General features: G+C 37.4%; 1 protein-coding gene across 3 annotated transcripts in view; it reads right to left on the minus strand.

Annotated features, from left to right (window-relative positions):
* Positions 1-16730, minus strand: part of SLC44A1 (solute carrier family 44 member 1) — a 177762-nt gene that overhangs the window by 78604 nt on the left and 82428 nt on the right. For all 3 annotated transcript variants that reach the window (XM_074330783.2, XM_074330782.2, XM_074330784.2), the window contains exon 4: positions 9545-9681. In XM_074330783.2, coding sequence (XP_074186884.2) covers positions 9545-9681 — 137 coding nt within the window. The remainder of the gene's footprint in view (positions 1-9544; positions 9682-16730) is intronic.

A 16730-nucleotide genomic window follows, 5' to 3' on the forward strand; every position in this document is an offset into this window, starting at 1 on the left:
TTAGCACAAGAGGTTTGGTCATAAGCAGTAAGACAAAGTTTTTCTTCTACTGCAAAAGCTATACTTGAGTAATGAAAAGTCTAAAACAAAAACAAAAAGCGTATCTAAACTATACCAGAGGCAATCCACGCAACTCAGCCAATGTTATTCAAATGTGGTCAAGATAAGTGATTTTACGCACCTAACTTTGGTATATAAACATTTATTTTGGTAAATGATTGCCACAGCCCCCAGAATGTTCAACTACTACAATTTTTCAAATGCCTTATAATATTCAATTATTTAGTCTTTAGCTCAATATCACTTACAACTCCCCCTAAGAGGTGTGTTCCCATCACCATGCTCTAAACATTACAGATAAAAAATAAAGTAATACTTCCAAGGCCTTATCAACATTCGCTGGCAAATTTAGAAATAGAATTCTAACTCCTAGGCTACAGTGCTTCTGCAGTGTCATTCCAAATAATCATAATCAGACAAGTATTCAATAAGCTCCTGAGCAAAAAACATGTTCCATAGATACCTCAAAAATAACGTATTTGAAAACAAAACTTTCTATCACCCACTTTCCAAATTTGCTCTGCCTCCTCCCATATACTTTCAATCCTGCTAATGGCTCCATCATCCACAAAATCCCCCAGATGAAATGTGGAAATCATGCTTTCTCTTCTTCTTTATCTACCATTCCCCACACCAAGCAAGATGCCAAGTCCTGACAATCAGCCCATTCTATGTTATCTCAGACCTTCATGATCTCTGATCTCTAATCGAGTCAGTTAAACTACTTTCCCAGAGGGTTTCTCATCTCCATCCCGCACAAACACAACCTTCAGAATGGTCTCTGTAAAATGGGCATTAATGGTATTACATCCCTGCCCTCAGGTTAAATTTCAAATTCCTTGGCTTCAAGCTCTCCTAAAAGTCCTCTGCCTAAAACTCCAGCCTCATTTTAACATAATAAACTACTTACAATTTTTGCTGTTTAACAAGCTTTCAGGCTTTTCCGCAGGGTGTTCCCTCAACTTAGGATGTCCTTTTGTAACTGGCATCTGAGTGAGTATTCAAGTTGGAGCATAATTTCTACAAACTACCAAAGCTTCGCCTCCTCCATCAAGCCTTCTCTGATGTACCCAAACAAAGCTATTTACTGCTTAGCTCTATAATAAAACTTAGCATATTATTTTGTAACTTTTTGATTTATATATCATCTCTATTTTGAGAACGTGAGCTCTTTGAGAACTGGGACCTTATGCCTTCAAAATATCTGGAACCTGTCTCTCCTGGCATGTAGATAGTACTCAAAAGCCATCTGTTGACTACAACAGACATTCTGATTTTTTTTAAAAAGAAAGAAAAAAATACCTATTTTTAATCTCTTATATTTTGGTGTTACATGTTATGTATAATGTTCATATGCTTTATACTATTCACCATATATCTAAAACAGGATTTCTCAATCTTGGCAGTAAGACATTTTGGGCCCTGGCAATTCTTGGCTGGAGAGGGCTGCCCTGTGCATTGGGGGATTCTAACATCATCCAAGGTCTCTATCCATTGGATGCCAGTAGCCTCCCCCTAATTCCTCAACCAGGTGTGACAACCAAAAATGTCTCCTGATATTGCCAAATGTCCTACAGGGCAAATCACCCTTAGTTGAGAACTACTGGTCTAAAAACCAAATGATTTGAAAAAAAAAGATACAAACCAAAAAGTTGGTAAGTTAGAGGCTAATTCTTCTTGCTTTAAAATTTTGTTTGATATGCCACCACAGTAATATTTGTAGGATACACTAAAATTAAGAGAAAAAAGATTCCTTAAAAAACATGATTTAGAAAATTCTAGTTAATAAAAAAACAAAAAAAACCTCTCAATGCAGAATAGTTTTCATTGTGAGAAACAAACTATATTGCTATAGGCAAGTCCAAATTTAATTTAACCCCCCCCCCCAATTAAGAAAGTGTTATATATGAGTATATGCTGGAAGAATGCAAGGCAATTTCCGATTTCAATTTCTAGTAACCAATGAGAAGTATAGTCATATTTGCAATTCCCAAAAAGCACGCATTGACTAGATGGTGGCATGACATTATCTGTCAACTACTATTGGCTTATACTGGGCACTCAATAAATACGTACGCGTATATGCTGAGTGAAATAATTTTGGACATCTATGTGCAAGACTTCTACTAGGTATTGTGGAGGGCAAATAGAAGTTTGATTATCTACTATAATGCAAGCTCCTTAAACATGGGGACTGTTCCTTGTTTTTGTCTTTTTGGCACATACTTAATGAATGGTAATTATTTCTTGAATGAGGAATTAGTTTAAAGTGCATTATCAAATGTAAGAATTTTCCCCCTTTTTAACAATCAGGCTTCCCTTGCTAGTCTCTGACTTAGAGGCAATTAAATCAGTTGCTAGGATTGATCATTTCGTTCATTTATAAATGGTATCAAGTCTAATCTTTTGATTCACTGCGCCAAAATAATCCATACTAACTCTGGTTTAAGTTACATATATATATATATATATATATATATATATATATATATATATATATACACACACACATATATATACTTTTTTTTTTAAATGTTTTTTTTGGTATGTGTTTTTTTTAAAGACTTTATTGAGGAAGGGGAACAGGACTTTATTGGGGAACAGTGTGTACTTGAGCCACCGGGCCAGCCCTAGTTTAAGTTATATTGTTACTGACTGGTAAGACAGTAATATACTGAATACCTACTGATACTAACTCTAAACAACTAGATAATGATAATCAAAAGACTTATTAACATTTATAAATTTTATCTGAATGGATCACATAATCTTTCAATGGCAAAACAGTGATCACCGAAAAAGCACGACTCCAAATGTGAACATTGTCCAAATGGCAGGTCACAAAAGCTCTCAGAATTTAAACAAAATACAGTACATTGAAGAAGCACTCTTAAAAGGGAGTGCTTTTTCAAATGCTATAAATGAGGCACAAACAAAAGGAAAATAAGATTTCTGCCAGTTTACTACTGTGTTAGAGAAAACAAAATATGTATTACAAAACAGTTTGACAAGAATAATGCAAAAGGTATAAGGAACTCCATGTAAAATATTAGCACCCACTGAGAACATGCAGTCAGCCCCTAACTTAATCACAAGTTATTCTCAGTTCTAAACTGCCGTTTAGAATTTAGATTGCAAGTGGAAAGGATAAAACAACATGCAAAGTATTTGGCACAATGCATAGCACAAAATAGGTATCAAGAAATGGTATACTGAAACAAGACACAGGGCTTAAGCATGATTTATGTCCTCAGACTTGGATGCCCATGCTGAAAAAGGAGGGCAGTGAAGTAAAATGAAAGGTGGTTGATTAGCTAGCGGTGGTGAGAGAAGAGAGAGAGGAAGGGGAAAACTGAGCAGACATTATCTTCCCCTCCCCTCACCACCTGTCATGGTCTGGCTGGGTTGAGATGAAAATTTCATATAAAGCTGAAGTTAGCAGCGGAGGGAGGGTTATTCCCACCCCCCACAATATACATATTCTTTGTGAGTTTTCAAAAATAATGATAATAAAGGAGGAAAGAAACCTGTTCATCAGAAACTGGAGGCAAGGAACGTTGATAGAATTCATGCTCTGCTGAAACTAAGAACTCAGACGGGAGCTCTCACCAGCCGGCTCAGGGTATAATGTTAGGAAAGAAGAAAAAGAGGGCTTAAGAACACGTATGAATAATCACTTGGAGAGTATGTATAAGAGGGATAAATGAACGAGTAAGATGAATTATTAAAGAGATGAAGAAAAAGAACTGATTTGACAGCATTCTGGTTAGACTGAAGCTAAACAATTTACTTGCTAGTGGTAACATGGATACAGAATTGAGCAAAGGATAAAGTACACGCTGAGAATGAGAAATTATTAAGTGGCAATAGAGATGAGGAGGGAAATTCAGTCCATTGTTCTTTCAAAATACATTTATGAATAGCTACTGTAAGAGCTCCTATATTAGGGCGTGGATATTCTGAGATGAGGCCCCCAGGAAACTCATGCACTAGTGCAGGAAGACGATAAACAAAGGACCAAAGAAGTTTAATACTGAGTCCTTATGATAGTTGGCAACTTTAATTTTTTAATTTAAAACTTTAAATTGTTTTGTTCTCTAGCATCATATATTTACGATTTTGTGTCATATAAACTATGAACCACAATAATAAAATGCACATTTGTATACCTACCACCCAACTCATGTACGGGAACTTAGACTTTTATATATTCATCTAAATTCTTCTGCTTGCCTTTCCAAGCTCTTTGTAATATGGTAGCATCTCCACATAACCAAACTAATACCTAGCTATTTCTTCCAAACTTTCTATTCTAGTCAGATATACATGACAGAGGCATTTAAGAATACAAGAAAACAACTCGTTTTTCTTGTCTAAAAGAAACAAATAACTGAGGAAATATTTTATTTGCCTAATAAATGCATTTCTTACAAACATTACTACAGGAATGTAAATCCCTTATAAGGGATTTTAAATAATTTGTAAAGGTAACAGAAATTCACAAGAATGGATGGTTGTTAAGTGCTAAAAAGTACATTCAAATGTTGTCATGAAAGCTTAAATTTCTTTGAAAAAGATTTATATTCTCTTTTCATTCTGGTAAGAAAAATGTTATTTTACCTTCCACTTTAAAATAAGGTTTAAAATCATTATTTAAAAAGTTACTATCATTCTTTCTCTTTCATGAACTTTTTTTTTGTGGTAAAATACACATAACAAAAAATATACCACCATCTTAACCATGTTTAACTGTACAGTTCAGTAGCATTAAGTACATTGACACTGTTATGTTACCATCACCGCCATCTATCTTCAGAACTCTTCATTTCTTGCAAATCTGAAACTCTTTATGCACAAAACAACAACTCTCCATTCCTCTCTCCCAACAGACCCTGACAACTACCATTTTACTTTCTGTCTCTATAAATTTGACTACTCTAAATACCTCACATACAGGGAAGCATACAGTATATGTCCTTTTGTGAACTGGTTTACTTCACTTGACATAATGTCTTCAGGGTTCATCCATATTGTAGCATATGTCAGAATTGCCTTCCTTTTAAAAAAAAAATTGTGATAAAAACACGTAACATAAAATTTACCATTATCCCCATTATTAAATGCATAGTAGTGTTAACTACATGCACATTGTTGTGCAATAAATCTCTAGAATTTTTTCATCTGGTAAAACTGAAATCTATATTCATTGAACACTATCTCGCCATTTTCCCCTCCTCCCAGCCCGTAGAAGGTAACCAGCATTCTACCTTCTAAGAGTTTGACTACTTTAGATACTTCATATAAGTGGAATCATGCAGTATTTGTCTTTTTGTAACTGGTGAATTTCACCTAGAATAACGTCCTCAAGGTTCATCCATGTCATAGCATGTAAGAAGATTTCCTTATTTTTTAAGGCTAATATTCCATTACACCCCAACACACACACACACACACACACACCACATTTTCGTTATCCATTCATTCATGAATAGACATTCAGGTTACTTCCATCTCTTGGCAGAATAATCCTTCAATAAACATAAGTCTGCAAATATCTCCTCGAAATCCTATTGTCAAATCTCACCTAAAAGTGAGATTTCTAGATCATATAGTAATCCATTTTTTTAAAGACTTTGTTTTTTTTAGAACAATTTTAGGTTCACAGCAAAATTGAGAGGAAGGTACAGAGATTTCCCATGTACCTCCTGCCCCAACATATGCATAGCCTTCCCCCGTTATTAACATCCCTCACCAGAGTAGAAATTTGATAAAATTGATGAACCTACATTGACAGGCTATAATCACCCAACGTCCATAGTTCACATTAGGTTCACTCTTGGTGTTGTACATTCTATGGGCATGGCCAGATGTATAATGACATGTATCCAACATTAGAGTGTCAAACAAAGTATTTTCACTGCCCTAAAAATTCTCTGTGGTAATCCTACTTTTAATTTTTTGAGGAATCCCATACTGTTTTCTATAGCAGACACACCATTTTACATTCCTAACAACAGTGCACCAGGATTCCAATTTCTCCATATCCTCACCAACATTTGTTATTTTCTGGTTTGTGGAGTTTTTTGGTTTTTGTTTATGATAGGAGCTATCCTATTGGGTGTGAAGTGGTATGATTTTGATTTGCATTTCCCTTATGATTAGTGATGTCCAGCATCTTTTCATGTCCTTATTATTAACCATTCATATATCTATTTAGAGAAATGTCTGAAGTCATTTGACCATTCAAGTCCTTTGTCCACTTTAAAATTAGGTTGTTTGTTTGTTTTTGTTGTTGAGTTGTAGGGATTCTTTATATATTCTGGATATTAACCCCTTATCTAGATAGTAACCCTCATAAAATCTGCAAATATTTTAACGCATTCTTTGGGTTGCCTTTCACTCTATTATGTTCTTTGATGCACAAAGTTTTAAATTTTGATGTAGTCAAATTTACTTATTTTTTTTTCTTTTGTTACCTATGCTTTTGGTTCAGATCCAAGAAATTACTGCCAAATCCTAAGTCACGAAGTTTTGCCCTATGTTTTCTTCAAAGAGCTTTATAGCTTACTCGTGCATTTGAGCTCTTTTGTGGACTTTTGACAATTCTCTTAGAGATTTGGAAATTTCCCACTTAAATCTAAATTATCCTTAAAAATATTCCTCTCTGAAATTAATGATTGAGATCTACATATTTGAGATAAAAAGGCCTGTGTATTTTCTAATAGAAATATAGCTGTAACAATATGTGGACACAGATAACAACAAAAATTATCTGTTCCTTCCAAAGCAATTTGCACCTCAAGCGATGGAAAGATAAAAGGGGGTAAAGATAATGCAAAAAGTAGAGAAAGAATTATCTCAGTGAAAAAAGTAATATTGAAATTAAATCTTACCAGGTCCAATTTTAAGTCACCAATCCAAAGAACAATATTGATTCTTTTGAAAAATTCAGAAATTTCAACTTAGGGTTGCTGTTAAAATTAAGGTGTTTAGGTCTCTACACCAAAGGCTCCCTATTATAATTTTATAGTTTTTCTTTTTGCTTTTTAAATTATTATTTTCTCCATCTTCCATTGCTGTGCTTCTTGATGCTGCCATTATTATTATTATTTTTAAAATGTCACATTGGTTGACTCATTTTGCAAATAGTAAGGGTGCCTTTGTAGCTAGGCATCAATTTAAGAAGTCTGTTTTCTGAAATAATGTTTACTCATTAATATTCTTGAACACCTACTCTGTGTGAAATACACTGTGGGACAATGTGGGAAATACAACACTGCAAAATTCACCAGATGGGTCTTCTGAACAGGACCGTAATAGGCCATACTCAGTACCATGTAGACTTAGAAGGATACTGACCGGGAAACAAACAATGCCAGCAAGGCAGCACGGGGCATTTCTCTCTAGTTGATTGTCACAGCAGGCAATACCGCCAACAAGGAACTAGCTCTCTTTCGGCCCTCTGGATGACATGTCAGGTCCAGGGACCAAGACTCACTCACATCCATTAGATTCAAGAGAACGTATTAGAAGGTAGTTCGGCACTAGATCATAGCTTTAAATGCCACGGTAAGACATACAGACTTCTATTATTTTTACCACTGATTTCTGAGTAAGGGATTAACATGATTGCAGTTCTATGAATAGTAACGTGGCAGCAGTATGTAAGGGAGCTAGAAGTAGAGAGAGACTAGAGGCAGGAGACTCTTACATTCCCTGTGTAGAATAATAATAATAATAATAATAATAATAATAATAATGGAACAGCAGCAGCCAACACTTCTTTTCAGCAACTTACTATTTGCCAGACACTGTTCTAATCATTTTTCATGTATTAACTCCTCATAACCGCCCTCGGAAGTAGTTTAGGTACAAATCTTATCCCTATTTCATAGTCAGGAAACTAAAGCATAGAGAGATCAAGTAACTTGCCCAGGGATCTCATAGCTATTAAGTGCAAGGACCAACAAGCGAACCCAGATAATCTAGCTCCAATGCCAATACTCCTAACCATCTCCCAGACCACGCTGTGTGTGCTCACATTGTCTAAGATTTTAGAAAAAGCCTTAGAGAATAACTAACCCCCCCCCCCCCCCCCCCGCCAAGAACCCTGATAATGTCAAGGCTGATCGTTCTGGTATTTGACTCAGCAAATCAACACATCTGAGGATATCACGTAGGAACAGAAAATGGTATCTTACAGAGTAGTCGGTACCTCTTTAGTCAGTGCCCACCAAATCCCAGTATTCTTCATGTATCACCTCATTTAATATTTACAACAAGCTATGAGCGCGGCATTATTTTAAATGCACATTTTTTTCAGGTGAGGAAATCTAGGCTCAGACAGGCTATACCTTCTATCCCTCATTACAGAGCCAGTCGGTGACAGAAGCAGAATTAGAATCCAGATCCAAACCAATTCCATTCACTTCCCACTATCTGCAGTTGAGGGCATTTAGCAGTGGCACAGGAATACTGCCAGTCTGTAGTCCTTGCCCTCAGAAGACCAGCACCCCCATCTTAGAGACTGTGGAGCCACGCTGGTGTGTGTACAGCTGTGTTCCCAAGCTCTTTCTCCATCCAGCTAAAAGTTATACCAGGTGGATGCCCGAGTCAGAGCTTGTTCAAAGGAACTAGAACCAGCGGTGAATCTGGGAAGGACTGAGGCAGCTCTGAGGATTCCTACACACAAAATACAAACATGAAACCACAGAAGTTCAAAAACACAGGCTTTAAGGGCTATCAATATGTGGCCCTCCACAAAGAGAGGTTAAAAAAATTCTCTGAAGAGACTGAGGCGAGTCATAAGGAGCTGAGGATGGCACCTGGATATTAGAACCCAAGAGAACTGAACTAGAATTCAGGGAATTGACTATCCTTTTTTTTTTCTCAGCTAATTCCCATATGTTTAACCTCAAAGTTTCTTAGAAAACTGGTTAAGACATAATGTTCCACTGAAAAAGCAAAAACAAAATTATATATACTAACACATTGGAAAATGGTGAAATTTTGGTTTTTACTGCCTTTATTTTCTCTGAACTTTTCAAATTTCCTAAAATAGACATATATTACATTGTTATCCAGGAGTAAAAATAAAATATACTAATTGAAATACTTTTAATCAATACTTAGGAAGGAAAGAAAAAAACAAATATTACCTAGAATAATCGAATAATTCCCACTCAAAGGGGCTACATCAAAATCACCTGAGACATTTGTTAAAAATACAAATTTCCAGAGCTCAAAGACCTACTCAGTCAGCATTTCCCTGGGTGGGGTCCAGGAATCTGGAGTTTGAACTCCCTAGGTGACCATAACATATTTTTTATCAAGGAAGTCCAAAAATGCTTTCAGGTCTCTTTTTCTTAAGGTTCTTTGATGACTTTTTAAACATGAGGGCACATTTGTATTCGAAGGCAAACTGATAATATTTCACAAAGAGAATAAGTGACTGGGTGTAGCCTTGGATGGGCTATTGTCTCACCATTCGTCTCCGCAAACTTCTGAACATCACTCAGGGTTTTCAATTCTTGTCTTGGACATGTTGCTACACACAGTGCTACAGACTTGATCTTCCGATTTATCAAGTCCAGATGGCATGGATCCAAAAAGAACACATACCTAAAGCGTGGAGAAAAACATTGAGATATTATTTTTCAAACTACATTCTTGTTCACTGCATATCTGACTCAGCCTAAAAGCAAAGAATATCTATTCCATACTCCTTCACAAATTTAATCATAGATGAACAAACACTTCACGAATCTAATCACAGGTACATTGTTTAAGAATAAGTGCTTATATGTATACTGTTAACAGTGGGAATGGAGGTATTGTAGGGCTCATGTTTTATTTTTCTAATATTTAAATTTTTGTCATGTGTATTTTATAATTAGAAATTATCTATTTTAGTTTTTTAAATAATTAATTTTAGGGTTTTTTATTTGTTTGTTCGTTTGTTTTGTCAAAGTTGTATCAAAAAAATTACTGTGGGGGGCGGCCGGTTAGCTCAGTTGGTTAGAGCGTGGTGTTCATAACACCAAGGTTGCCGGTTCGATCCCCACAAGGGCCACTGTGAGCTGCGCCCTACACAACTAGATTGAAATAATTACTTGACTTGGAGCTGATGTATCCTGAAAAAACACACTTAAATAAAAAGTTATAAAAAAATTACTGGAATATTCCAATACTGCTATATAATATGAATTGTAGTTTATATGTAAACTTTAGTTAATGAATATATAATTATATATAAAATGTTTAATTACAAAAATGAACATAGACACTTTAGCTAATGAATATATAATTCTAAAACTGTATTATAAAATTAAATATATAAAGTTGAATTAAGATGAGAAGGAAATATACCAACATTTTAACTATAGTCATCTCTGGGTGTCAGAATAAAGTAATTTTAATTTACTTTTTTCACTTTTTAGAATTATCATTTTCTAGAAAGAATGTAAATTACTTTTGAATTGAATAACTATAATAAATATTGTTTATTTAAAAGGTCCATTTCCTATAAATAAAAGAATCCCCAATCCTAAATTTTCCCTTGTGTATACTGTACAACTATATTTTAGAAAAGGGAAAATTAATTAGAAATTACATTAAAACAGATTTTTTAAATGTTATAAAGTAGAAGAGGTGACAAAGATTGCAAACGTTACCATTTGCCCAAAGAGAAAATAAGAGCCAAACATTCTTAACTGAGATGAGCAAAATCTAATATTATGGATCAAGGGAGAGAGTTCAAGTAGAAATGCTCTCATGCAAAATAAGAGTTAAAAAACATCTAGCCCTGGGTTCAATGCTACTGGGTCCATGGAAAGTTTTATAAAACTATGTACCTAACATTTCCCACATTGTTCAACTCTGTTGCTATACAGAGTTAAATCAAATCAGGAAAGAGAACAAAATAAAAGAATTAGGTGAGAACACTGAGAAACAAAAATGTAAAGTCAATACATGTACTGGGATGGACAATATAAAGAGATACCAGAAAATAATTAAACAGAAAAAAAGAAAAAGTAGGTATGTGTATTGGGGGGTGGGGGTGACCAAAGAGGCTTTTGCAGGTTGAATAACACTGCACATTTAAGCAGAGCAGGGGACCTAGAACCCAGCATGAAGGTCAAATATAAGCTACAACTCCTAAACCCCCCAAATAATTTGTAACCCTGTTAGTGACTCTGATACCATTAATGTTCTACATAGATAGAAGGAAAGAAAAGAAGCCAGGCAGAAAGATGGGGTTTGGAAGTGAGATTCACCGACTGCTTCTCTGGCTGATGACAAGGAACTAAGGTAGGGCACAGAGAAAACTTTCTGGCAACCTTCATGGTGAAACAATTATTCCCTTACTAACTCTCCCTCCACCTGTCCTGTACATCTTGCTGAGCAGGCCCATGCCAGGGACCCTGTGCAATGAATCACTGGGGAACGTTCAGATCACTGAGGAAGGTGTCATAAAACCTTTGAATTATTTACCACCACCACCAATAATACTATTAACAATAAAAATAAAAATAATGGTAGCCAACATCTATTGAGTACTTACTATGTGCCAGACCGTGTATTAAACCCTTCAACATACAAGTTCTGCCAATTAAGTTTGTGAACTTGCCACTGTGCGCTTACAGTGGCAGCACTGTACAGACAGCTCTGTAAGGTTTCATAACCTTGGTATATCAGTGTCTCACAGCTGTGCTCGTGTTGACGTGTGGCGGTGTCTTGCTGAGTGGAGTTCATTATTGTTGTTGCGTGTTTTTGTGTGCCATTGTGAGAAGGTCTGAGCTTGAATTAGAGCAACGAACAAACATTAAATTTCTTATTAAACTTGGCAAGAGTGGAAGTGAAATCAGGGACATGTTAGTCCAAGTTTATGGGGATAATGCCACGAAGAAAACAGCAATGTACAAATGGATTAAGTGCTTTTCTGAGCGGAGAGAACGTGTCACTGATGAAGAGAAGTCAGGGCAGCTAGTAACGAGCAGAACTGACAAAAACATTGCAAAAATTCGTTGAATTATATGTCAAAATCATCGGCTGACTGTGGGAAGCATAGCAGACCAAGTGAACATCGACAGAGAAACAGTTACCGTGTTTTCCTGAAAATAAGACCTAGCCATCAGCTCTAGTGCATCTTTTGGAGCAAAAATTAATATAAGACTCGGTCTTATATTATAGTAAAATAAGACTGGGTATTATATTATATATTATATTACATTATATTACATTATGTTATATTATATTATATAAGACCCGGTCTTATTTTATTAATTTTTGCTCCAAAAGACTCATTAGAGCTGATTGTCCAGCTAGGTCTTAGTTTCGGGGAAACATGGTAGGAAAATCACAACCGAAAATCTTGTCATGAGAAAGGTGTGTGCAAAAATGGTCCCAAAGGAGCTCACCGATGAACAAAAGCAAAGGAGGGTTGAAGTTTGCCAAGACCTTTTGGAGAGGCAAGACGATATTTTGAGCTGTGTTATCACTGGTGACAAAACATGGGTGTACCAATACGACCCTGAAACAAAGTGTCAAAATGTACAACGGAAGTCAGCCAATTCTCCGCGACCAAAAAGTTCTGTCAGTCCAAACCAAGAGTCAAAATGTTGTTGCTAACCTTTTTTTGACATCAGAGGGATTATTCAGTATGAATTTGTACCAACTGGACAAACAGTTAACCAAGTTTACTATGTGGAAGAGCTGAAAAGGCTGCAGGAAAGTTAGACGACCTGAGCTTTTCACCAACAATTCATGGCTCTTGCTTCACGACAATGCACCAGCTCACTCTGCATTGTCTGTGAGGGAGTTTTTAGCCAGTAAACAAATAACTGTATTGGAATACCCTCCCTACTCACCTGATCTGGCCCCGAGGACTTCTTTCTTTATCCAGAGATAAAGGAAATATTGAAAGGAAGACATTTTGATGGTGTTGAGGACATCAAGGGTAATACAACAGCTCTGATGGTCATTCCAGAAAGAGTTCCAAAATTGCTTTGAAGGGTGGACTAGGTGCTGGTGTCAGTGTATAGCTTCCCAAGGGGAGTACTCCTAAGGTGAGTGTGGTGATATTCAGCAATGAGGTTTGCAGCACTTTTTCTAGTATGACTTTGTGAACTTAATTGTCAGACCTCGTAGGTGTTGGGAATTGTCACATTCATGACTTTATTTGATCCTCACAACTTTATGAAAGGCCATCACCATTCCACAGAAGACAAAACTGAGACACCAAGAGAGCTAGTAAAGAGCTAGAGCTAGCAAATAGCCCCAGAGAGCTAGTAGATGACAACACATGAAATCAAACCTAGTCTTTCTGAGTTTTACTATTTTTGATCTGCTCTATTCTCAAAATATTTCCTACAAATACAGTAATTTTAACTGTTCTATATTAACTTTACATATTGTTTCCAGCATTCCAGAGTTCATTCAATGCATGGCAACGTGTTTATATGTAATTATATTTTAATTAATTAGTATTTAACTAAATATTTGCTTAGTAGAAAAAGTGTCTGTATAAAACAAATTTATGATTCATTAAAACTACACTTTCTTGTCTTTTGATTTGAAAATGTCCTTAGCCAGGCAAGTATATCCTTGGCTTTACTTTTACTTAAAACAAAATGAAGTATATGCGGCAATTTTATTTTTTTGAAATGAAACAAATAACAGCTCTCAAATAAGCATGACATTGGCAGGCCAGATTATTATAACGAACAAATCTACAGATGAGTGTTTTGCAACTGAGAAGGGAGAGACACCAGGTAAGAGGCTACAAAGATTCTAGAAAGGTTCTTAAAACACTCAGCCTACATTCACTCTGCAACCAGACAAGTGGTTGGGAAAGGGACGGGGCATATGAATTTTTAAAAAGCATCTTAGGTAACTCTGATTATGCCCAACTCTGATTATGTCCCTATGCCCTATCGTTTCAGGGTGCAGAACCACTGTCACAGATAGCGCAGAAACCTAAGTTAAAAGTAAATTTTCATTGCTATCCTTAGTGAATCTCTGACTAGACCTATTAATAACTTAAAAACAACTCTGTTTATGTTTCACATCTTTTAGAGGAGTTGGAATGAATATAATACCCAAAGTGGGAGTTAAAGAAGGAAGAGAAGCAACAAGAGAAAAATACAAACTAAACAGCCTCGATACCTGCTGGCATTGGCAGGTACAAGATGTACAGGACATGATCACGATATTGAGAAGACCATATTTGCAAAGAGCATTGTGAAATAGCCTAAGTGAGCTTTGACCTCAAATGTTAGGGACTGAAGAAAAATGCTCAGACTAAACTGTAAAGCAAACATTACAGAGGATGGCAGGTAAGGCATGTGAATATGTACTACAGTTGAGGTGGTTTCCGGGATTTATTGAAGGAGAGCAAAAGATAAGTTCATTTAAAATTGAAATTTTTGAAATACAAATAAGTGATCCCCAACAAGGCAGAAAAGGAAAGATATATAAATAAAATGTGCGACTACACAGCGAACTGAAGGGGAGAGATGCACCAAAGAAGAAAACGGGGCAATGACACAATAGAAGGGCAGTCAGGTATGGAATCCCAGGAAAAGGGACAAGAGACACACAAAAAGCTGACCTTTAAAGCTGTGCTCAGAGCAAGAAGATGAACACTGAATGATAAAGATGCCAGAGATGGTTCAAAACTAGTTTCAACTTCTATTTTGCTTTCACTTTCCTCACGGAAGACAGGGCGAGGTAAAGAAAGTAAGGTTTACTGAGAATTCACTTGGGGCCACAGGGCATGTTAGATGCTGTCCTCACACATCCTAATTCAACAAGAGGGAACTGAGATTGACAAGCTGGGCAACAAACCGAAGGCCACACCGACGTGAACCCTGGGGAGACTGATTCCCAAGTGTTGCTCTTTCCACCTCGGCCATTCCAATTGAAACCGGAAAGTGAGACTAAATGTAATGGGGATTCAGGTACAGACCAAGCAAGTCAGCTGATTAAACTGGGTCAATCCGGTGGGACGCAGAGCAGCCGAAGTCCTACCTGGACATGACAGTTCTGTTATGGCATGCAACACTTCCGGGATCAGAATTAAATAGGACGATATGAAAACATGTGATTCATTCAACAAACATTACTAAGTGTTTCCTGTGTGTCCACTCCTGGCCTAGGCCGTGGGGATATGAAATTCATAAAAACAAACAAATAAACAAACAAACAACAATAACAAAACAGTTCCTAAAGGCAAGTAAGTTACAGTCTGGAGAAGAAAAGACAAATATACAGAGTCATTTCAAAAGTCACATGGTATATGGCAAAGTTGAGAAGGTAGAGGAAAGGAAATAGTGTAAGCATACACAGAGGATAAGGGTTTCCGAGGAAGCATTATGGAGCAGGAGGCAGTATCTAAGCCACATTTTGAAAGTGAGTAGGAATCTTCTAGACAGATGGGGAAAGGAACAGTCCAGGCAGAGGGAACTGCATGTGTAAAGGGCATTATTTAAGGAACTGCAAACAGTTTGATGAGGTGGACAACAGGATGGGACACGAAAGTGCTGTGCGCTAAGAAGCAGGGGGGAGAAGCGGCCATCCTTGGAATTGGAGGATCTTACAGCTCCGCTCCATTAGGTAACGTGCTCCCACATGGCCACGGCAGTGGTGGCCCGCTCTAACCAGCCTCTCGGGTTGATGGCCGGAGAGCGTGAGGCTGGGGTACCAGTGGCGTTGCTTCAGAAATGAGCCTTTGCCATTAAATTGCCTCCTGCTGCCATGGCAACTCTGCAGCAAGGCCTTCTGGAGCAAAACGTCGCAAGCAGATACACCGGCTGCTGGCTGCCTGCGCCGAATTTGGCTTCTCTCCTCTCTGATCAGGATGGAAGTGCTGCTGCACTAAAGCCGAGCGCCGGAAAGCTGGCTCAACAATTCCTCTGTCGCCTTCTGCGTTAGTGATTCCTGACGTGTGTCTTCCCCAGAGGGGAATAAAAATGGAGTCTGATCATTTTTCCAATTATTAACCTCATATCAGCTTACAATTTATAGCCCCTTCCTACAGAGTCTAGTGCTGCAAGGGAATCACACCAAGAGGAAAAGCACGACAGGCTGGCAGAGGCCCTGCTACTGCGAATCATAGACGGCTGAGAGCCCGGATCGATGTACCACCCACAGTAGAATTCTGCCCCGGAGGCCTCTTATTTCCTAGGTGGGGTACCAGCAAGGCAATTCCAGTCATCCCATCGGGGTGGGACCCAGCTGTCCCATGAAGGCTATGTACAAGGAGAGCTATAAGGCCAGCACACTCAAGTGTGGGTAAAACCCTAGTAACCCAACAACTCATGGCAACCCAGAATTAACCAAAACTTCACTGGCCCTCAACTTGCTGGAACAAAGCTATGGGGAGATAGAGAAACAAGTTGACAGCAACAATTTGTCTTTAAAATTGTACCTCAAGGCTGGGAGAGTTGTACAATGTTCATAATGCCCCCAAGATGGTAGGGACACAGACTAGAGAAGAAAAAGAAAAGGACGGAGGTGCACTGTAGGAAACCAGACCCAGGAGGGTGACGAGCTTCCAAGGCCTCCCAATCCAAACGAGGAAAAGGCAAAAATATCCTGAGAAAGAAATGGAACTTGTTAAAGAAATGCCCAAGCATGTACCTCCCCAACCTCCAAAGAAACCGCTGAAC

This window comes from Rhinolophus sinicus, chromosome 16 (genome assembly GCF_057876585.1).
Source record: "Rhinolophus sinicus isolate RSI-liver-muscle chromosome 16, RSI-T2T, whole genome shotgun sequence".
Classification (NCBI taxonomy): domain Eukaryota; kingdom Metazoa; phylum Chordata; class Mammalia; order Chiroptera; family Rhinolophidae; genus Rhinolophus; species Rhinolophus sinicus.